Raw genomic sequence first — 23782 nt, 5'->3', positions numbered from 1 at the left:
AACTTTTATTAGGGAAAGGTTAATTAACTTTTATTAACTTTTTTATTTATTTTTATTTTTTTTTTACCCTTTTTCCTTAATTTATTTTTTTGTCCCCATAGGGGGCTATAACATGCAATCTGTAGATTGCATAAACTGTTCAATGCTGAGCTTTGGCTCAGCATTGATCAGTGTTATCGGTGCTCTAGCCTGCCATGACTGTAGGCCTCTAGGCTGCTCTAGCCTGCCATGACTGGCTTGGGAAAATCAGAGCACCGATTGGACGGTGCGGAGCAGGAAATGGCCCTCCCGCTGTCCACTATACGCCCTGAGCTAACCGGCACGTTAACCTCTGCATTTAGATGCTGCATTCAACTTTTATTGCGGCATATAAAGGGTTAATGCTGGGCATCAGCACGATCGCTGATGCCCGGCACTAATCGTGGGTGCTGGCTGCTTATAGCAACTGCGGCCCACCAGGTATGAAGCAGCTCGTGAGCATTCTTCAAACCCCGGTAACAGGACCAGGACGTACAGGTACACCCTCGGTCCTTAAGTACAAGGAAGCAAGGGCGTATCTGTGCCCCCTTCATCCTTAAGGGGTTAAAGGGGTATAGGAAGGTTTTTATGACATTATGACTTTTTAACACCTCCTTGAAAGCTTAGGGTTCCTGGAGTCTCGGGGTGTTCTTATTTTATTAAATAAACCACATCTCATTTGTAAGATATGAGGGGGTTTTGTACCCCATCTGACTATCAGATGGGTGTACCCTTCATTATAATACTGTGTGCTGATGCTGCAGTGAGGGCCAGTGTATTACATAAGGGGCCTGCTGGAGTCAGTTCTAAGAGTCTCCGGCAAACGGATGTTATTAGATGTATGTGATCTCATACCATCCTGCAAGTATAGGGGATGATGGGGTATTAGCATCCGCAGGATCATTTTTTTCTTCAGATCTCTTTTGTTGTTTCAACTCCCAAGAGACGAGCAAGTGCAGCACCAGACTACAGCTTACAGTCCCGTGCTAAAAAAGGTTTGAGTGTAGAAGCTGCAGGTCCTGGCAGAGTGTAGATTAGGAGCAAGAGCCGTACACTGGAACGTACACAACACAAGCTCCACACTGACAGGACTTAAGAAAAGTTTGTAGTGTAAAGGTCCTGGCAGTTTAGAGCTCACATTAGGGGAGATTTATCAAAACACGTGCAGAGGAAAACTTGCCCAGTTGCCCATAGCAACCAACCAATCAGATAGCTTGTTTTATTTTGCCGAGGCCTTGTTAAAAATTAAAGAAATCTGATTGGTTGCTATGGGCAACTAGGCAGCTTTTCCTCTGCATAGGTTTTGATAAATCTCCTCCATTGTATACATTTCAGTGCACAGCTCCTGCTCTAGTCAGCCAGGACCTGCAAACTCTACACTACAAACCTTTTTTGGTGTCACAACGCACAATGACTGTCCTGTCTTTGACAGCCAGCCACCTTCATCTTCATTTGCAGTGGGGTCATGAACAAAATACTAGACTGTTAGAGACAGGAACTGTATCATTTTTGGCAACAAATTCAGGTTCTGTTTGGGATCTGATGACAGTCTGGTTCAAGTATGGAGGACTCATTGTAAGCACATCAACCCTGCCTTTACTGTGGATGCACTGAGCCAACTGCTGTGGAGCCATTGCATACAACAGTGTCCCACCTAGTAGTGATACAAAGGACACTAATCTCAGCAATAAGGGCAGGACATCCTGGGGCCATATGTGATGCCTCTCATGGCTTCCAACTGACATTTTTCTGGAGGATAATGCTTGCCCATACACACACACACACACACACACAAATACAACAAGGGATTCCCAGTTAAGTCGCCAGACTGCAGCTTCTTTTTCCTGCCTGGTCTCCAGATTTATCGCCAATTAATTATTTATGGTGAGCCAGCTTAGGCAACCTATGAGAATAGATAAGCCTAGCTGTAATATCTGTGGCCAAGTGTACCGCAAGATGGAACCTCCATGCCCAATCATATTTTCTTGTATCCAAACTAGAGGTGGCCAAACAGGGTACTAGAGTCTCCCTTTCAGGTATACAATTTTACCCTATAAGCTTATCATTTTGATCCAATATTGTAATCATTACTAATATCATTATTTGTTTCATATGAAGCCAAAACTTCTTGGTGTCTTATTTTTTGGTTGATGAGTGTATAGGAGTAGTTCACTTAATCCACAATTATGTACTAGAAAAAGAGCTACTTGCATTGTAAATTACAAAATAAATCTAACCAAAAGCACACAGTGTATATCGTTGTGTCTTGATGACTTAGAAAAAAGTGTCAGAGTCTTGTTAACCAAAATCAACATTTACCGGAGACAAGCTCTTGGTCTCACGAAGGCAAGCGGTCTGTAGCTCGGATTTGAGAGCAGCAATGTGCTTCTTATGGAACATTATCTCTTTTTCCAGAGCAGCTGCTTTGGTGCATGCAATCTGATAGATGTCCAAGAAGCTCTTAATCATACTCTGTAACAAACAAAGACATGGAAATGCTAAACTTCTATGTACAGTATTAATTTAGCCCTTCGTTTTTTTTTGTCTTGGTAATCTAAAAAGTATGAAATTTATACAAATAAAATTATTATTATTATCGGCCGCACATTGTTCTGTGTAAAATTGTGATGTGTGGCTGAAAATAATGAAGTTTAACACCTTAAGGACCAGGCCCATTTTGGCCTTAAGGACCAAACACATTTTATTTTAGCATTTTCGTTTCCTCCTCACCTTCTAAAAATCATAACTCTTTTATATTTCCATCCACAGACCCATATGATAGCTTGTTTTTTGCATCACCAATTGTACTTTGTAATTGCATCACGTATTTTACCAAAAAATGTACGGCGCAACCAAACAAATATTATTTATGTGGGAAAATTGAAAAGAAAACCGCAATTTAGCAGATTTTGGAAGGTTTTGTTTTCACGCTGTACACTTTCTGGTAAAAATGACATGTTTTCTTTATTCTGTGGGTCAATACGATGAAATGATATCCATGATTATATGTTTTTCTATAATTGCATGGCTTAAAAAAAAATCTCAAACCATTTTAACAAAATTAGTGTGTTTGAAATAGCCCTATTTTGACCACCTATAACTTTCTCATTTTGCATATATGGGGCACTATGAGGGCTAATTTTTTGCGCCATGATTTGTAGTTTTTATCAGTACCACTTTTGCTTAGGTTTTACTTTTAATACATTTTTTTATTAATAAAATTTTGTAATAAAATGTGACAAAAAAAGCAGCAATTTGGGATTTTTTTTTTTACGTTTACGAAGTTCAACGTACAGTATAATTAGCAATATATTTTAATAGTTCAGACTTTTACGCACGCGGCAATACCAAATATGGGTATTAATTTTTTTATGCTTTTTTGGGGGGTAAAAGAGCCAGGTGAGGGGACCTCAGGCTGCCATGCTGGATGATCAGATCCCCGCGGCAGCGCTGCGGGCGATCATCCATTCAAAGTACCGTAATGCCACAGATGCCGTGATCTTTATTGATCACGGCATCTGAGGGGTCAATGGTGGACATCCACGCGATTGCGGATGTCCGCCATTACCGGCGGGTCCCTGGCTGCTGATAGCAGCCGGGACCTGCCGCGCATGATGCAAGCACCAGACCGGTACTCGCGGTTATGACGGCACGTAAATGTACGTCATGGTGCGTTAAGTACCACGTCACCATGACATACATTTACGTCTATTGTCGTTAAGGGAATTCAGAGTGGATACAGCACCAAATAGCTGAGGACTCAAGCTGGTAGATGGAGCAAGACTTTATTTGCCATATTGTCGTTAAGGGGTTAAGATCTGCAGAAATTATCCAGTTATTCTCTGTGTGGCCCAACCTGCGATTGAGTTGTGTGAACAAGAGCCAGTTTTAAATACCAGCGCTTGTTTTCATGCCCTCGTCAGCCCGTCTAAAAGGCTCCTTTAGAGGGATTTTGTCATGGGGGTCATATCAGAAGTGGTCCAAGAGCAAAGGCTTTGCCAATTTAATGATCTGACAATTATCTATAACTTACCAGAGGGTAAGGTCACTGGATTTCTAATTTCTTTTAAATAGAATTATGCAAAATTTCCAAAATATTTGACTTCAAATGCTATTGAGGGTCTTTAGTATTTAACCCAATGTTTGTATAAGTACTTAAGTGTACCTGTAAATTTTTATGAAAAATTACTATAGTTCAGCAAATTAGGCAAGTACCTTTACGGAGTAGTCATAAACCATGCTTCCCACTGCTTGTGGAAACAAAGCCTTCTGCTCTATCTCTATAGCCCCCCATAGCCAGCACGAGACCCAGAGCCATAGAATCACATTATGCTGACTCTTGCATACTGCACTATATCACTGCACTCCTGGTCACTCTAAATGGGGCAGAAATTATCTCTTCAGTAGTACTCTGTGCATGATGTTACATAAAGATAGAGCTGGTTGGGGAGGGGTATGAGAGCTGCAAGGAGGGATCTGATAAGTGAATGGAATTCTGTAGTTCATAGGAATTCATAAAGAAATAGGCATATACGCAAGTGTGAATGCAACAATTCTTCTTTCTTTAATATATAATTAATCAGAAATACAGGAATCAAATAATAAATATTCACCCAACGTGTGTCATACAGTCCTGCAAGATGTTAAAAGGAGAAATAACAGGCTTTCAATGGCAACTGCACTAGCAATCTCTTATCTAGCCATCTCCATTCACTGCAGGTCTGGTAGGTAAGTCTGCAGCGCCCTGTTTGTCAAGCATAGTGCAAATTCCCATCACCACAATACATAGATAAGAAACTCTCGCAAGATTTCAGTTCTAGAGTAAAAACCAGACAAAAACCATTTTACAATAGATAAAAACAATTTCAATGTATATGGATTCAGATGGAAGCAGCAAAAATCTTCATAGAAAAACATTAAAGTTACAAATATCGTTAATTCCATGGGGCTGTAAAGTGCACAGTTTTTGAATCCAGCGCACCTCACTTTTTAATAATCTTATTTTAATCTGTTCTTTGTTTTCGCCTTCTATATTCTCCAGTATCTGCCATATCAATTCGTTAACATTATGTCCATGTTCAATATAATGTCTGGCTACACTTGTCTCAAACTTCTCCTTCTGTTTCTGACCTCCCTCCTCAGGTCCCTTTTTATATGTACGTATGGTACTTGTGTGTTCGTTAATTCTCTGTTTTATAGTTCTCATAGTCTGCCCCACATAGCCTTTCCACATGGGCATTTCAGTAAGTAGACTACCTGGGTAATGTTACAGGAGAATTTTTCAATCACCTTTTTTTATTTTTTCTGGAATGCACTCTCTTTATTACAAAGGTCAGTTCATTAGAACAAAAAAGGATTTGTAACAAAGAGAGTGAGTTCCAGAAAAAGAAAAAAATGGTGATTGAAAAATTCGTACTGAGAGCATATGACAGGAAGGAAATGGAGGAAATTAGGAAAGAGGTTGAAGCATTACCCAGAGAAGATTTGAGGAAAAATAAATCTAAAAAGAAACGTCAGAAGACAGCGGTTAGTTTCTTTTCTACTTATGATTGTCACTCAAAAATGATCAAACAAACTATATGTTAATACGGGGGCTTACTTGGTGTGGACGAGAAGACTGGCCGTTTATTCCGTAATCGCCCGAGATTTATATATATAGGAAGAATAGATCCATTGCCAATCACTTGATAAGGGCAGATGTGAAAAAGAAAAAAAACAGATAAGCAGACGTTCCTAAGGGCCAGACAGTTGGGTACATTTGCCTGTTTGTCATGCCAGAACTGTAATGCCATCATTAAAAGGTGACATTGTAACACTGTAACACACTGAAAAATGAGGGGGACTAAAATTCCCATCAGGGGATGGCACTCCTGTAACAGTACCCAGGTAGTCTACTTACTGAAATGCCCATGTGGGAAAGGCTATGTGGGGCAGACTATGGGAATTGTAAAACAGAGAATTAATGAACACAAAAGTGCCATACATACACTGCTCAAAAAAATAAAGGGAACACTTAAACAACACAATGTAACTCCAAGTCAATCACACTTCTGTGAAATCACACTGTCCACTCAGAAATCAACACTGATTGACAATCAATTTCACATGCTGTTGTGCAAATGGAACAGACAACAGGTGGAAATTATAGGCAATTAGCAAGACACCCCCAATAAAGCATTGGCTCTGCAGGTGGTGACCACAGACCACTTCTCAGTTCCTATGCTTCCTGGCTGATGCTTTGGTCACTATTGAATGCTGGCAGTGCTTTCACTCTAGTGGTAGCATGAGACGGAGTCTACAACCTACACAAGTGGCTCAGGTAGTGCAGCTCATCCAGGATGGCACATCAACACGTGTTGTGGCAAGGTGGTTTGCTGTGTCTGTCAGCGTAGTGTCCGGAGCAAGGAGGAACTACCAGGAGACAGGCCAGTACATCAGGAGACATGGAGGAGGCCGTAGGAGGGCAACACCCCAGCAGCAGGACCGCTACCTCCGCCTTTGTGCAAGGAGGAACTGGAGGAGTACTGCCAGAGCCCTGCAAAATGACCTAAAGGTAGGCCACAAATGTGCATGTGTCCACTCAAACAGTCAGAAACAGACTCCATGAGGATGGTATGAGGGCCCAACGTCCACAGGTGGGGGTTGTGCCTACAGCCCAACACCGTGCAGGACATTTGGCATTTGCCAGAGAACACCAAGATTGGCAAATTCGCCACTGGTGCCCTGTGCTCTTCACAGATGAAAGCAGGGTCACACTGAGCACATGTGACAGACGTGACAGTCTGCTAGACCTCATGTGGCTGTAGTGTGTCAGCAGTTCCTGCATTGATGCTATGGACTGGCCCATTCGTTCCCCAGACCTGAATCTGATTGAGCACATCTGGGATATCATGTCTCGCTTCAGCCACCAATGCCATGTTGCACCACAGACTGTCTAGGAGTTGGCGGAGTTGGGTAGCATGCCCAGGCGTTGTAGGGAGGTTATACGGGCATGTGGAGGCCACACACACTACAGAGCCTCATTTTGACTTGTTTTAAGGACATTACATCAAAGTTGAATCAGCCTGTAGTGTGGTTTTTCACTTTGATTTTGAGTGTGACTCCATATCCAGACCTTCATGGGTTGATAAATTTGATTTCCATTGATAATTTTTGTGTGATTTTGTTGTCAGCACATTCAACTATGTAAAGACGAAAGTATTTCATACGACTAGTTCATTCAGATCTAGGATGTGTTATCTTAGTGTTCCCTTTATTTTTTTGAGCAGTGTATAAAAAGGGACCTGAGGAGGGAGGTCAGAAACAGAAGGAGAAGTTTGAGACAAGTGTAGCCAGACATTTTTTTTGGACATGGACATAATGTTAACGAATTGAGATGACAGATACTGGAGAACATAGAAGGCAAAAACAAAGAACAGATTAAAATAAGATTATTAAAAAGTGAGGTGCGCTGGATTAAAAAAATGTGCACTTTACAGCCCCATGGAATTAACGAGATTTGTAACTTTAATGTTTTTCTATGAAGATTTTTGCTGCTTCTGTCTGAATCCATATACATTGAAATGGTTTTTATCTATTGTAACATGTTTTAACTGTTTTAACTGAAATCTCGCGAGAGTTTCCCATCTATGTATTGTGGTGATGGGAATCTGCACTATGCTTGACAAAGGGGGGTGTTGCCCTTGAAATGTTGCAGACTTACCTACCAGACCTCCAGTGAATGGAGATGGCCAGATAAGAGATTGCTAGTGCAGTTGCAGCTGAAGAAGCCTGTTATGTCTCCTTTTAACATCTTGCAGACTGTATGACATGTTGGGTGAATACTTATTGTTTGATTCCTGTATTTCTGATGAATCATATATAAAGAAAGAAGAATTGTTGCATTCACACTAGCAGCGTATGTGCCTATTTCTTTAATACTGATATGAAACTGGGTTTATAGAGCACCCAGTCACTAAGCCATCACCCAAATACCACCTGTCCCACACTGTGCATTGTTCATAGGAAGTCAGCCCAACAGGACTGAGTGCTTCCTATCACACATGAGAGAATTTTATTTTCTGGTGGTCACATGACCCAGATGGATGCAGCTGTTCTGGGATGAAGCAGATGACCCTAGAGGAATACTGGGGATGAAAGTGCATTATATGGGCAAACAATGGCATGGCATAATTTTATATGGGGTTTTGCTGCGAGAAGGTTTATTTTTTTTCTCTTCTAATTAACATGCCCATTCCAGTCAGATATAAAAAAAAAGCCTCTACTCACCTCTCGCGCTCCTACAGTATCACTACTCCTGTCCCCGATGCGAACTTCTTCCTGCTTCTGGTGCCACTCAGTGAATTGGTGGCTGCAGTGGTGTCCTGCCTTGACCAGCAATGTGACATATTTGGCCCTGACACAAGAAAGAACACAGGTTGGGGCTCAATACCTCACATTGTCACTCAGCCAATCAATGGCTGAGGTGGGACACCACTGTGACCAGCGATTCGCTGTGCTGCACCAAGACTTATTGGGCCTCAGAAGCAGGAAGAGAATTGTACCAGTAACCAGAGCAGATCTACCAGAAGCACCGAGGAGGTAAGTAGAGTTATTTTTTTTTTTTTTTAAACACCTCTTGCTTCATAACCCCTTTAATAAATGTTACCAACCAACCCCCTGCCTTAAAGGGGATATTCCAGTATTTTAATATGTATCCTGCAGATGGGGAATAAGTGTCCCAATGGTCAGCCCCTCCCCGTGATCTCCAGAAGATAAGTTTTAAAAGTACTGGAGTACCCCACACCAATCCCCACACGCTTGATAGCGAACTGCAATGAAGAAGAGTCAAAACGGAGACTCAAATGACCCATGAGCTGACCAAACAAATCTGCACAAAAATACAGACTGAGAAAAGTTGCACATTCCAAAAAGTGCACTGCTATCTTTTTTTAGGATATCTACTGGTAGTTCTGTTACAAAGCTAAATTATCAAGTGATGACAGATACATCAAGACGTAATGGCCTTACAGAGTTTTTTTGTCAGAAAGGTACTTTTGGCACTGTAATATTCTATAGCTACAATGGAAACTACTATATACTTTATGTTAATGGAAATCAGATTATCTAGCGGATACACAAATTACCAGAAGACTTCTCTAGCACATAAAGATTACCTGGCAAACAGGGAAGTCTGGCCCTCCTGTGTAACTTTCCATTTCAAACATATTAGGTGATAACTTTGGAAGCTGGAAAGTGAAGTCTTGCTGTGATGTTGTTACCCGGGATAAGGAGGTCTGCTCTCTCATCTAAATGGAGAAAAAGGAAGAAAAAAAATCATAATATCTGGTAATAATAAAATATTTAACTGTACAGATTTACCTTTCTGCACCATGTGAGCTGTGACTATTATTCTATATTAATATTGTACCAACTTATTATGCAGAACTTAACAACCCAGGGATAAAACAGGAATTCAGACTAAGGAATTGTGCACAAGGCCATATTACAGCCTGATAAAACCTCAAAGTTGCACAGGACCATTGTCTTAGATGGAGATTGTATAACAGGGAGGCTGGGTGATTGCATAGTGAGGAGCCATTCTGCTCTTGATTTTAAGGCAGAATGCCACTATCCCTTAGGTTGGTTTTGGTTGCATGAAGGCCATGATGGAATCCATGACTATTAAAGGACCCTTTGTTTGAATGTTGATCCAGTCTAATCATCATTCAGAAACAGGAAAGAAATTTTCAATTTTAAGGCAGATTGGCTCATGTCATGACATTTGGATTTCACAGTAACTATGTATGATCCACAGTTTAAGTTTTAAAAAAAATTTCAACTACAGAAGAACTTTAAATTATGAGCTTTTTTATTTTCATATAAACTCATTACAAAAAAAAGGAACAACAGTTAAAATTCATAATACCCCAGGAAACCAAATTTATTCTCTTCCCTTAACCCAAACTCATTACAGATTTGTGTCGACTCTTAACTTCCCTTCCTTAAATAAATTATGAGCTTATAAATAAAGAGACATGACTTAGATTACATGTTAAAAATTATTTATTTGTGCATACGCACATGGATAAGGACCCACACTTTTTTAGATGACAGCTATCTTGTCTTGGCTGAGTGTGTGTGCTGACCAGACAGCTGAGGAACATCACCGATACTTTACAGGAATTCTTACCTTCTGAAACATGGCTGTAACTGATTTCATATAATTTGACAGGCCCTCCTTTTCCCTGAAAAATACAAAAAAATATTTATAATAAATCACTCCATGGTTAATATTATGATATCTAGGAGGTGGGGAATCAAATCTAAAAGTCAATAAGATATTCTGGAGATCTAGGTCTTATGACAATCATATAGGCTAGGACACTATATATATATATCTAGTTTAAAAACAGACTCAAGACGGGCGTGGCCTGGATGGAGAGCTGAGTGGTCACACTCTGCAGTGCTCCCGCAGACCCAGCTCTAAATTACCCTGGTTCTCCACTAATCCTGTGGCCCCGACTAACCGATTCCTGTTCTTGGTCTGTGGTGGCTGTGGGGCTGGATCCGGTACGATCCAGGTGGTTGGCGGCGGTGCTGGAGGTGCGGTGAGGCTGCGGCGGAGGCGTGGCTGAAGCGGCGGTCCTGTGGAGCAGCGGGAGCGGTGCGGGGCTCAGCAGGTATAGGGGGGGAGGCACAGAGGGGTCTGGAATGGGCTGGTTGCAGGCCCGGGGGCCTGAATAAAGTCCTTAGTGCGGGGGAACGGTGTCCATTATCCCCTGTTTTGTGGGAGTGGCCTCAAGGTTGCCATGGTGACTCCCGCTGTCCTCTGCTGATTGAAGGGCTGCCTCTGAATCCCACACTTCTGGGATTTTGGAATCTGACCCTATTGCTATAAATGCTGTCTTCCGGGACTTTTATGCTGAGCTATATAGATCTCACTTGTCAGTTGTGCCGAAAGATTTGGTGCCCTTTTTGAAGGGATTGCCCCTTACGCCTTTGACTGCTCAGGCAGCTGATTTAGAAGCCCCTTTCTCTGATGAGGAAGTTTCTATGGCTATTGCTTCTCTACAGACGGGGAAAACTCCGGGGTTGGACGGGAAGATTGGTGATTGGTACATGGCGAATGAGGAACGGCTGATACCTATTCTTCAGAACCTATTTAGAGCATCTATGGAGACTGGGAGACACCCTGATTCCATGAGATAGGAAGGAGTAGAAAAGGAACCCTTGAGTACCGATGCTGCGACTTAAAAGGCAATAGATTAAGCGTTTCGGGAGGAGCCCTCCCTTCCTCAGATCAGGGTACACAAATGCAGACTGACAGGGTATTTATAAGGCTCCAAAACGGTTGCCAGGGTCAGGGGGAGTGGTTAGCAGCATCATAAACATAAGGGAATAATACATTCATTATATGTTAGTATACTTAGTACAAAGGGATATTTCATAATCAGTGTTGTAATACATTAATAGAATCAAAATTATCAAAGACTAGGCAGAAATATTGAAGTTTGCACATAAAACAAAGTCATGACGTTTACAGGCAAACGCCGCGGTCCCGGAAGCATGACTTTGTTTTATGTGAAGACTTTTATTGCCTTTTATTTGTTTTTGTTTAATAAAACGGTCCTGCTTAGGATCTTTTTACTTCCCCCTGGACGTCATTGTCTTCAAGCTCTAAGTCGCAGCACCGGTACTCAAGGGTTCCTTTTCTACTCCTTCCTACCGCATCAACAGGACGACTTGGGTTGACTCCTGCTACCCACTGGCTGAGCAGCGACGCACCATTGTTGGTACCCCTCTAATGGTTCCACATTGAGGTGAGCGGCCATCTATAAGCCCCGTGGGGACATCCCCCATTCCTTACACCTCCTACGTATATCCCGGGGTAATACACGAGGCGCCGTTTGTCGGCCCTTTTTTATTCTTTTTCGTTTCTTTCATGATTCCATGAGAGAGGCGCTTATCAAAGTTCTTCCTAAACCAGGGAAGGATCTGACATTGCGGGATTCTTACAGACCTATTTCTCTCCTTAATATAGACATCCAACTTTTGGCTAAAATATTAGCTAATAGGTTACGAAGGGTCATAGCCGCTATCGTTCATCTTGACCAGATGGGTTTTATGCCAGGGAGAGCCACTGATATTAATGTACAACGCTTATATCTCAACATAGTAGCTGTGGAAGGGGGTGCCTCTGGGCGATATGTGTTAGTTTGGATGTGTACAAGGCTTTTGACTCTGTGGAATGATTGTACCTTCGGGGTGACCTGGGGGTCCTACGGTTCGGTCCTCGGTTCCGGGCATGGGTACGCTTGCTATATGATAGCCCTAGAGCCGGGTGCACACCAATTTGGAGGTTTAAGAGTGCTTCTAGCTGTGTAGAGGTACGAGGCAGGGATGCCCCCTGTCCCCTTTTTGCTTGCTCTAGCAGTGGAGCCGCTGGCGGCGGCCATCAGATAGCGGCGGCCATGGAGGAGAAAGTCTCCATGTATGCAGATGACATGTTGGTATACTTAGCTGATGTTCAGGGCTCCTTGGGAGCCTTGTTTGTCCTCTTAGACAAGTTTAGTGCCTTCTCCGGTCTCAAGGTTAATTATGCTAAGTCAGCTTTGATGCCTCTATCGGTGACTGCGGACCCCATTCCGCCTCTTCCTAATGGGCTGCAAACAATGTCTAAATTCAGATATTTGGGCGTGGAGGTTTCTGCGTGTGTGAGGGACTAAGTAAGGTTGAATTTGGATCTGGTTTTGTCATTTGTGTCAGTCAAGTTACAGTTCTGGTCAACCTTGCCTCTTTCCCTAGCCGGCAGGATTAACATCTTTAAAATAATATACCTTCCTAAGTTTTTGCATTTTTTCCATCTTTCTCCGGTAATTCCTCCTAGGAAATACTTTGTTCAGCTGAGTGGCACCCTGAGATCCTTCTATTGGCAAGATAAATCACTACGATTGGGTCAGGCATTGCTTCAGGCGCCTAAACAGCGGGGCGGCTTAGCTGCTCCTAACATGTATGATTATTTTTTAGCATCTCAATTGGTTTATGCTGCGTGGTTGATCGACCTGGATCTGGCAAATGCATCTACTGCCCTTGCAGGAGTTTTGATGGGTTCATATGAAACCTTGACCAATACTCTTTACAGACACACTTCTAATTCTAGGTTGCTGGCCCCTATTCAAACTGTGGGGGAACCCTCATTTTGAGCACCTTCAGGAGTTGGAGGCTGCCGGCTTCTGGAGTGATTATGGAGTCAAGTTCGCTATGCATTTGCAGGGATGTGGAATTTGTATCGCCCGACGCCCGGGACATACAGTACCAGGCGCAGGGCAGGTGAATTATTCAGGCATTTAGTCCTGCTTCGGGCAACCAGGGCCAAATGCCTAAAGAATTCACATATAACGGGGCAATCAATTTTTCCCTGTAACCAAACTCCAAGACTGTAGCTGTGCGCTGCAGCCTATAGCGAGCCTCGCAGGATGACAACGTCCCGGCGTAGGCGCGTGCGATGACGTCCCTCATCGCGCGCCCCTCGGTCCGGACTGAAGATGCGGTCCAGTAACAACAGTGACCGTCGAGCCCCGGGGCGAACATGGGGGCGGACAGGTAGCAGGGGATCGGAGAGGTTTAGTAAATAATGTTTTACAGGAGAGGGGAGGGGGTTGGGCTGAAATATAATGACGCAGGGGGCATCAAAGGGGGGGGGGGGGGAGGGAATATAATGATGCAGGGAGCATCAGAGGTGGGGGGGGGGAATATAATGACGCAGGGAGCATCAGAGGGGGGAATATAATGGCGCAGGGAGCATCAGAGGGGGGGGAATATTATGACGCAGGGAGCATCAGAGGGGGGGGGGAATATAATGGCTCAGGGAGCATCAGAGGGGGGAATATAATGGCGCAGGGAGCATCAGAGGGGGGGAATCCAATGACGCAGGGAGCATCGGGGGGAATATAATGATGCAGGGAGCATCGGGGGGAATATAATGACATGGGGGGGAATATAATGACACAGGGAGCATAAGAGGCGGGGAATATAATGACGCAGGGAGCATCAGAGGGGGAATATAATGACGCAGAGAGCATCAGGGGGGAATATAATGATGCAGGGAACATTGGGGGGAGGGGGGGAATAATGGCGCAGGGAGGATCAGAGGGGGGGGGAATATAATGACGCAGGGAGCATCGGGGGGGAATATAAATGACAAGGGGGAGAATGTAATGACACAGGGAGCATCAGGGGGGGGAATATAATGACGCAGGGAGCATCAGGGTGGTTATGTAATGACGCAGGGAGCATCAGAGGGGGGAATACAATGACGCAGGGAGCACCGGCGGGAATATAATGATGCAGGGAGCATCAGGGGGAATATAATGACATGGGGGGAATATAATGACACAGGGAGCATAAGAGGGGGGGAATATAATGACGCAGGGAGCATCAGAGGGGGAATATAATGACGCAGAGAGCATCAGGGGGGAATATAATGATGCAGGGAACATTGGGGGGGAGGGGGGGGGAATAATGACGCAGGGAGGATCAGAGGGGGGGGGAAATATAATGACGCAGGGAGCATCGGGGGGAATATAATGACACGGGGGGGGGGGAATATAATGACACAGGGAGCATCAGAGGCGGGGGGGAATATAATGACGCAGGGAGCATCAGGGGGGTTATGTAATGACGCAGGGAGCATCGGGGGGTGGGGGGGGGAACCTTATCCACCTAATGGGGTGACCTACTATCAGGTTTTTATTGATAAAAGACCTTATTTACATACAATTTGGGTTAAAATTATTTTGTACCAGGATAGGTGGATTTTTATGGGGGACAAGTAGATTCTGCTCCGTTTTAGTCCTTTGGACAAATAGGGGGACATTTATCAATGTTTGCTTATGTATTCCTTTTTTAGTTCTTTTTTCCTTACTATTTTTTTGCCTAAGTACCCTAAATTTATCAACAGGTCTCGGCCTGTTTATAAATGTTGCATTCCAAGGCTTTTTGTTGTATTTTGGCTTACCTGCTCCTTTTTTTTTTTTTTTTTTTGCTTAAAAAAGTCGCATGGGTGATATCAAATTGTCTTTTTAAAAGCTAATTAATTATTGTAAAAATGGAAAACAATCAAGGGAAGAGGAGACAAAAAAGGAAACATATATCATCACCTACTGCAGCTGAGAAATTGCTGCTTTCTATGGCTTCTGAAAGTGAGGGCACACAATCCGAGCCTTTGTTAGAAGCTCTGATGTCCTTGGAGGCTTCTGGGTCTGGACCCAAGACGTGTGTGTGTGTGTGTGTGTTCATTGCATTTTTTTTACCACTTTTTTTTCCCCCTAAATCATTTTTTGTTTGTTTTTTTACTTCTCATTTCAGATCCATGTATCCATGGATTACTTTAGATTCGAAGGAGTACAATGACCAAGTTTTTTTTTGGTTTAATGTTAATAAAATGGTTAAAAAGGGCTTGTGGGGGAGTGTTTTTTGGAATAAATTATTTTTTTTATAAACGTGTTATGTTTTTTTAATTTTATTTACTTGACAGGCTTAGTAGTGGAAGCTATCATATAGACGGAGTTTATTACTAAGCCAGGGCTTAGTTTTAGCCACATAAACAGCTAGCGTTAACCCCCAATTATTACCCCAACCCTCACTGCCACAGGAGTGCCTGGAGGAGTCGGTACCAACAGGCCGGGAGCAAAATGGCGCTCCTGGGCCTAGGCGGTAACAGGCTAGCGTTATGTAGGCTGGGGAGGGCCAGTAACAATGGCCCTAGCCCAACCTGGTAACATCAGGCTGTTGCTGCTTGGTTGGTATTTGGCTGAGAATAAAAATAGGGAAAACCTTATGCTTTTTTTGCATAAATAATTAAATATAAAAAAAAATTAAAAAACGCATAGGGTTCCCCCTATTTTTATTTTCAGCCAGATACTAACCAAGCAGTAACAGCCTGATGTTACCAGAGTGGGCGAGGACCATTGTTACTGGCCTTCCCCAGCCTAAATAATGCCAGCCTGTTACTGCTTAGGCCCAGGAGCGCCATTTTTGACACTCAGGGCCTGTTGGTACCGGCTCTTCCCAGCACTTCTGTGGTGGTGGGTACCGGGGTAATAATTGGGGGTTAGCACCAGCTGCTTTTGGGGCTAACGCTAAGCCCAGGCTTAGTAATGGACTCCGTCTATTAGACAGCTTCCACTACTAATCCTGTAAAGTAAATAAAAAAATAAAAAAACACAACACGTTTTAAAAAAAACAAACACTCCCCCACAATCCCTTAACCATTAACCATTTTATTAACATTAAGCAGAAAGGGAAAAAAATGCTGGTCATCGACGCAGTCCACCGAATCAGAAGTAGTCCACAGGATACACGGATCTGAAAGGAGAAGAAAAAAAAAAGCTTGTCACCTGCCCCCCCCCCCCCTACAACCCTCAGCATGGCCTTACAGTAAGGACATGCTGGGAGTTGCAGTTGTGCAGCAGAGGGCAGGTGACAAGCTTGTCACCTGCCCCACAACTACAACTTCCAGCATGCCCTTACAGTAAGGGCATGCTGGGAGTTGTAGTTGTGCAGCAGAGGGCAGGTGACAAGCTTGTTACCTGCCCCACAACTACAACTCCCAGCATGCCCTTAGCGCATGCTGGGAGTTGTAGTTGTGCAAGCCAGGGAAGCGAGCGGTAATGCGCTCCACTGCCTGGCTGGGGGTGATAAGAAAATCACTGTAATTTCATATTTCCTTCCGTCCCGTGACACAGAACCCGGCGGGAAATTTGAAATTACAGCAAAGTCCGCGGTGCCATAATAAGGAGCCCGGGCTGACATAACTCTGCAGCCGCCCGGGACTAGTGCAGGAGCCGTCCCTGCCATCTCAGCATGTACCGCAGTGCTGAGGGAGGGCAAGGACGGCTACTACACATCTCCCCACCCGGCTGCGGGAGTCCTGGGCGGCTGCAGTGATGTCAGCCCGGGCTCCTTTTAACATATAGCGGAGCCGCAGAGTTTTTAGTCCCTACTGTCACATCAAGTTTCCCGTCGGGTCCCGTGATTGGCTGCTCAGTTCCGGCCAATCACGGGACCCAGCGGGAAATATGAAATTACAGTCGGGGATATAGAAACTCTGCAGCTCTGTGGTATGTTAAAAGGAGCTCGGGCTGGCATCACTCTGCAGCCGTCCGGGCTATGTCTGATTCTAACCCCGCTACCCTAACATAATGACAGGGACACTGATTTACATCCCCCCCTTGTCTCCCACCCGCCCGTCACACATCTCCTGCCTGCTACAAGACTACAACTCCCAGCATGCCCTCACTGTAAGGGTATGCTGGGAGTTGTAGTTTTGCAACAGGTAGGGGCAGGAGATGTGCGACGGGCAGGTGGGAGACAAGGGGGGGATGTAAATCAGTGTCCCCATCATTATGTTAGGGTAGCAGGGGTTAGAATCAGACGGAGCCCGGGCTCCTGTGTACAGTTGTAATATATTTCCCGCTGGAGCTGTGATCACGGCTGCCAGCGGGAAATATAAAAATTTGCTCACCAAATCCGTTTTGTACGCCAGCTCCAGAGCTGGTTTACATTTACGCTGTTTTGGAGGGCTTGCGACTGTTTTGCGACTTTCGCACTTGATAAATCCCTGACCACTGCAAAGTAAAAAATAAAATTTACTTTCGTACGCTCTTTTGTAGCTTTTTGCTTACAGCCAAAAGTCGCACAAAAAATTGCTTAAGTGCTAATGCGACTTTTTGTGCGACTTTTGTAAGCAAAAAAAGATCTCTAAATCCTTGGATAAATGTCCTCCATAGTTTTTTTTCTAATTTCCACACCCCTGATTTGTTCGGGGAATTTCTTTTCCCTTCCTTCTCTGAACTACGTGACCGCTTTGATCTCCCTCGGGGTGCCCAATTTCGGAACTTCCTGCTGAGGCATGCGGTGGTGGCGCAGTTTGGCTCCCTTGATGTGACACCGCACCTTTTCGGAGGTGGAGCTGCTTCTGGGTACCACTGACTTTCCCAAATCTCTCACTCAGGCTTATGCATTACTTCAATCTGTGGGCCCTGACCCGTTTGGGTTGGCTTTTGTGAAGTGGGTGGAGGATATTCCACATCTGTCTGAGGACCAGTGGAGGGAAGTTACTAAAACGTACTACCCTACGGTAGTCAGTGCTAGGGACATGCTTTTCAAGCTAGACTGATCTACGCTTATATTACACTCCAGTCAAGCTGTTCCGTATTGGGGTTTCTGCTTCTGACTCTTGTTTTAGGTGCAGTGCCCGAGCTATTTGTTCCCTGTATATGTGTTTGTTTTTCATAAAAAGTTATAAATAAATACTTTAAAAAAATTAAAAAATAAACAAACTCAAGTGATATTGCAGAATCAGCAGTATCGTGCAACAACAAGTTGCACTTGCTTCTACAGATGCATTCCTTCCACTATATAAAAACGTATACCATTATATTATATTAATCAACAAAGGGAAATCAAAGAATGCAACTAAAAAATAATCGCCCATTTTGGCTCTTACAGGAACATTTATACTGCCTTCTAGTAAAAAGGAACAAACTGTACTTGAAACTATGCAAGTAAAGCCAACGGACAAGAAAATGACACATAAGTAAATAGACTGGACACTTCAGTGAACTAAACACCTCAATTGTGAGGATTTAAATGTGCAATGCATAGAAAGAGAAAGGAACAGAGCACACACCTGGTGGACTTGCTGTGTAGATTTATTCACGGACTACATCCAAACAAATCAGCATCCCATCACCCCATGGTCTGAGCAGAGCTCCCTGGTGACAGCTTCCTGTTGCTCGGTGTAGTGTTTAAATAGTGCACACCATTACGTGTTACATATTAAAATAATGAAAATATTTAGAAAAACACATAAAAATGCATTGTTCTGTTTATTCAATAATACTAAAAACAAGAGCAACTAGTTTGAACTAAAGAAAGGAACCCAGTTCATTCTGATCATTCAGCCCTAGGGCTCCAAGTGCTTCGTCCCTGATAATCCAACGCTCCTCTGCGCGTGCTAGGCTTTCATGTCTATCCCCACCTCATTGGGGGCACATATCCCTTTCTATTCCTGAAAATGTTAATAGACTCATATCTCCTCTATGGGCCAACTGCATGTGGGTTACAAATCTCTGTGCTCCTGTACCTGTCCTTACTGACCTGAGATGTTCCTTGATGCGCACATGAAGCTTTCGCTTCGTTCTACCTACATAGTAGAATCCACAAGGACATATCATGCAATACACTACAAACGTGCTCTGACAAGTGATCAATTGTCGGATGTTGATCCTACAAGCACAGAGTGTAAGAGTATCACCTGTTAGATTTTTGTTACAGATGGAACAATTTCTACATTTCATATTACCAACTGGGGTTATGTTTAACCAATGTTTTTTGTCCTGGACATGCCTTTCATGTTTAGTTTTTAAAACATTGCCAATGGTTCTACTGCATCTGAAATTGATTATAGGACTAGAGATATCAACTCCTTTTTAAATCTTGTTTCTGTTGTAGAATGTACCAATTCTTTCGCAGTACTCCATTGATAATGTGATTCATCGAGATGTTGGCAAAAGAGAATACAACCTTGCTTTCTTTATTAGTCTGACTATCCATTATCTTTCTGTTCTGTTTCTAGACAGTAGGGTAGACCTATCAATCTGGTTAGTCTTCTAAAAAAGACTGATCAATAATTTTTCTTGGGTAAACTCTTTCAGCTAATCTATCCATCAGGTTCTTAGCTTGCTCCAGGAAAACATTATGATCGTTGTTGATCCGTTTAAGGCGAATAAATTGGCCATACGGTACACTATGTTTGACACAATAGGGGTGTGAACTGTCAAAATGTAACAGAGCATTTTTGACCGTGGGTTTCCTGAATCCAGATATCATCAGTCTCCCATTCTCTACATGGATTTAAACATCAAGGAATTCCAATGACTTATCACCAAAATGATAGGTGAAGGTCATGTTGATGGAATTAAGTTCTGTGCCAAAATCGCAGAATTCTTGTTGTGTACCATCCCATACAATAAAGATTTCGTCCACTAATCTCTTAAACATCTTGATGTGTTTGATAAAGCGATTAGTGGATGAAAAAATATAATTACGCTAAAAGATAGAAATAAATTAGCGTACGTGCACGAGATGGGAGTACCCATTGCCGTGCCGTAATTTTGCTTGTACACTCCCTGTTGTATGTGAAGGTATTGTTTGTCAAAATAAGAGAAAGAGCCTTACAAACAAAATTAACAAATCCAGGGAAATTATCTGTACTACCCAGTACCTCTCGGATCGCCTGTATACCCGCATCATGAGGGATGCGGGTATACAGGCTCTCCACATCAATTGAGGCAAGATGGTAGTAATCCTGCCAGCAGAAATCTTCAAGGGTTTCAATAAGATCACCCGTGTCTCTCAAATAGGTTGGCATTTCTTTAATAAGGGGGATAACAGCCAGTCCAAATAACCGGACAGTGCCTCGGTCACTGAGCCAATCCCTTCACAAAGGGGCGGCCAGGGGGCTGGCTCAGCAAATTATGCACTTTAGGGAGAATATACCAGTGAGGGTACTTAGGACTATCTGGGAGGAGTCTTAGTGCTATCTTCTCAGAGATGATTCCCTTATCTGCATGTTTCTTTAAAAAAAAAAACATGCAGTCTTTCTTTGATTTTTTAAGTAGGGTTAGAAGATAGTTTATCATATACCATGAGGTTCCCTAGTTGGTTTTCAACTTCTGTGTTATAATCTTTTTTGTACCATACCACTACCCCTCCCAGCCCCCTGGCCTCCCCATTGTGGCGGGGATTGGCTCAGTGACCGAGGCACTGTCCGGTTATTTGGACTGGCTATTATCCCACTTATTGAAAGAAATTCCAACCTATTTAAGAGACATGGGTGATCGTATTGATACCCTTGAAGATTTCTGCTGGCAGGATTACTACCATCTTGCCTCAATTGATGTGGAGAGCCTGTAAACCCGCATCCCTCATGATGCGGGTATACAGGCGATCCGAGAGGTACTGGGTAGTACAGATAACTCCCCTGGATTTGTTAATTTTGTTTGCAAGGCTCTTTCTCTTATTTTGACAAACAATATCTTCAAATACAACAAGTGTGTGGTACAGGCAAAAAAACGGCAAGGCAATGGGTACTCCCATCTTGTGCACGTACACTAATTTATTTATTTCTATCTTTGAGCGTAATTATATTTTTTCATCCACTAATCGCTTTATCAAACACATTAAGTTGTTTACGAGATTCGTGGATGATATCTTTATTGTATGGGAGGGCACACAACAAGGATTCTGTGAATTTGGCACAGAGCTTAATTCCATCAACACAGTCAACAACGATCATAATGTTTTCCTGGAGCAAGCTAAGAACCTGATGGATAGATTAGCTGAAAGAGGGTACCCCAGAAAAATTATTGATCAGACTTTTTTAGAAGGCTAACCAGATTGATAGGTCTACCCTACTGTCTAGAAACAGAAAGAACAGAAAGATAATGGATAGTCAGACTAATAAACAAAGCAAGGTTGTATTCTCTTTTGCCAATACCTCGATGAATCACATTATCAATGGAGTACTGCGAAAGAATTGGTACATTGTACAACAGGAACAAGATTTAAAAAGGAGTTGATATCTCTAGTCCTATAATCAATTTCAGATGCAGAACCATTGGCAATGTTTTAAAAACTAAACATGAAAGGCATGTCCAGGACAAAAAACAACATTGGTTAAAAAAACATAACCCCAGTTGGTAATATTGTTGGGTCTATAATATTCTGATATATTGATCGCTATATCTATACTCATATGCCTTTGCTAAAAATGCTATATGCTATTGCTGAATATTGCAGAAGAATTTTGCTTTCCTTAATTCAAAACATTTCATCTTATCACTTTGCCTGTAACTAAGATTAGAACCTTGAGATGGAGACTATGGATACAAGACGTCTAAACATTAGGCTTTGTGGAAAGATGGAGAAATCTCAAATTAGAAGTCTTGCAACATTAATGACTTATGCTTCGCCACGCTCAAATGACCAATCAGCATATAGAATGATGCATAGTTTTACCCTTCTCCCTCCCCTTTTTGTCAGTTTGTAAAAAAAACAGAACTCCCTGGGGTACCGAGGAGGGAACCCATACCAACCTGGCCTGGTGTGAATTTTCTTACATCGACGCTCGGAAATTAGTACAGCGGTAGTCACTCACAGATTAAGGCCGCGCATTAACGCATCCTTTTCAATATGCAATGTAGAAATTGTTCCATTTGTAACAAAAATCTAACAGGTGATACTCTTACACTGTACTTTTCAGAGCACGTTTGTAGTGTATTGCAGGATATGTCCTTGTGGATTCTACTATGTAGGTAGAACGAAGCGAAAGCTTCATGTGCGCATCAAGGAACATCTCATGTCAGTAAGGACAGGTATAGGAGCACAGAGATTTGTAACCCACATGCAGTTGGTCCATAGAGGAGATATGAGTCTATTAAAATTTTCAGGAATAGAAAGGGATATGTGCCCCCAAAGAGGTGGGGATAGACATGAAAGCCTAGCACGCGCAGAGGAGCGTTGGATTATCAGGGCCGAAGCACTTGGAGCCCTAGGGCTGAATGATCGGAACAAACTGGGTTCCTTTCTTTAGTTCACACTAGTTGCTCTTGTTTTTAGTATTATTAAATTAACATAACAATGCATTTTTATGTGTTTTTCTATATATTTTAACATGTAACACGTAATGGTGTGCACTATTTAATACTACACCGAGTAACAGGAAGCTGTCACCAGGGACCTGATTAAACGCCTCTGAGTGTGAAACAGCGTTGTCGTCCAGGTGTGAAGCTCCTGCCGCTCCAGCTCTGCTCAGACCATGGGGTGATGGGATACTGATTTGTTTGGATGTAGTCCGTGAATAAATTTACACAGCAAGTCCACCAGGTGTGTGCTCTGTTCCTTTTTCTTTCCATGTATTGTATACAGACTCTTACTTTACCGTGCAGCACCACTACGGAACTGTGAAATTACCGCACCCACCCCCATCTGCTACAGATAGATTCTGTTTCTATTTTATGTCCATTCGCTAGAGATGCAAGCAGTGCCCGGTTATCTCTCCTTTGCTATGTGCAATACTGATAAAACTTAAAGGGGTATTCAGGCCATAGGACATCTTATGGGACCCCCCCCCCCCGTAATCTTCGTTTAGCACCCGCATTCTATGCCGGGCTGCTGCTCCAGTCTCTGAAACCTCTGTGTTTCAGGTACTGGAGATGTGTCGTCACATCAAGCCCCCTCCATTCATGTCTACGGGAGTAGGGTGACAGCAGTCACACCCCCTTCCATAGACATGAATGGAGGGTGCATGGCGTGACGTCACAAGGGGGAGTGGCATGACATCTTGTCTCTAGTCCCGGAAACACAGAGGCCCCCCACGATCAGACATCTTATCCTCTATCCTTTGGATAGGGAATAAGATGTCTATGTCTGGAATATCCCTTTAAAGGAAATCTGTCAGTGTCACCTGCACTAACCTGTCGGTACAGACTGGTAGTGCAGGTGACACTGATGACAATGGTTCTTACCTAGTCCAGTTCTGTGCTGTGGTTCTCCGGCAATTCTCTTCGGTATCTTCAGCTCCAGGCCAGACTTGGAGCATGGGCGGAGCTTAGAGACGTCATCGCTGCTGTTTGCTAGCAGCGGGACCCAGCAGAGAACAACAACGATGATGTCACTAAGCTCTGCCCATGCTCCAAGTTGGCCCGAAACTGAAGAT

At 43.2% G+C, this 23782-nt stretch overlaps 1 protein-coding gene across 2 annotated transcripts in view; it reads right to left on the bottom strand.

Moving 5' to 3' along the window:
- The window catches only part of CCDC171 (coiled-coil domain containing 171), a 120726-nt gene that overhangs the window by 8463 nt on the left and 88481 nt on the right, over positions 1 to 23782 (bottom strand). For both annotated transcript variants that reach the window (XR_008843905.1, XM_056519593.1), the window contains exons 22-24: positions 10190 to 10244; positions 9174 to 9305; positions 2338 to 2490 (exon numbers count right to left, since the gene is read on the bottom strand). Coding sequence is in view for 1 of the 2 variants with exons in the window: in XM_056519593.1 (XP_056375568.1) it covers positions 2338 to 2490; positions 9174 to 9305; positions 10190 to 10244 (340 nt within the window). In the remaining variant the exon portion in view is untranslated. The remainder of the gene's footprint in view (positions 1 to 2337; positions 2491 to 9173; positions 9306 to 10189; positions 10245 to 23782) is intronic.

This window comes from Hyla sarda, chromosome 1, assembly GCF_029499605.1.
Source record: "Hyla sarda isolate aHylSar1 chromosome 1, aHylSar1.hap1, whole genome shotgun sequence".
Taxonomy (NCBI): domain Eukaryota; kingdom Metazoa; phylum Chordata; class Amphibia; order Anura; family Hylidae; genus Hyla; species Hyla sarda.
Note: the sequence above shows the minus strand (reverse complement) of the source record. Positions and strands in the feature narration are given on the sequence as shown.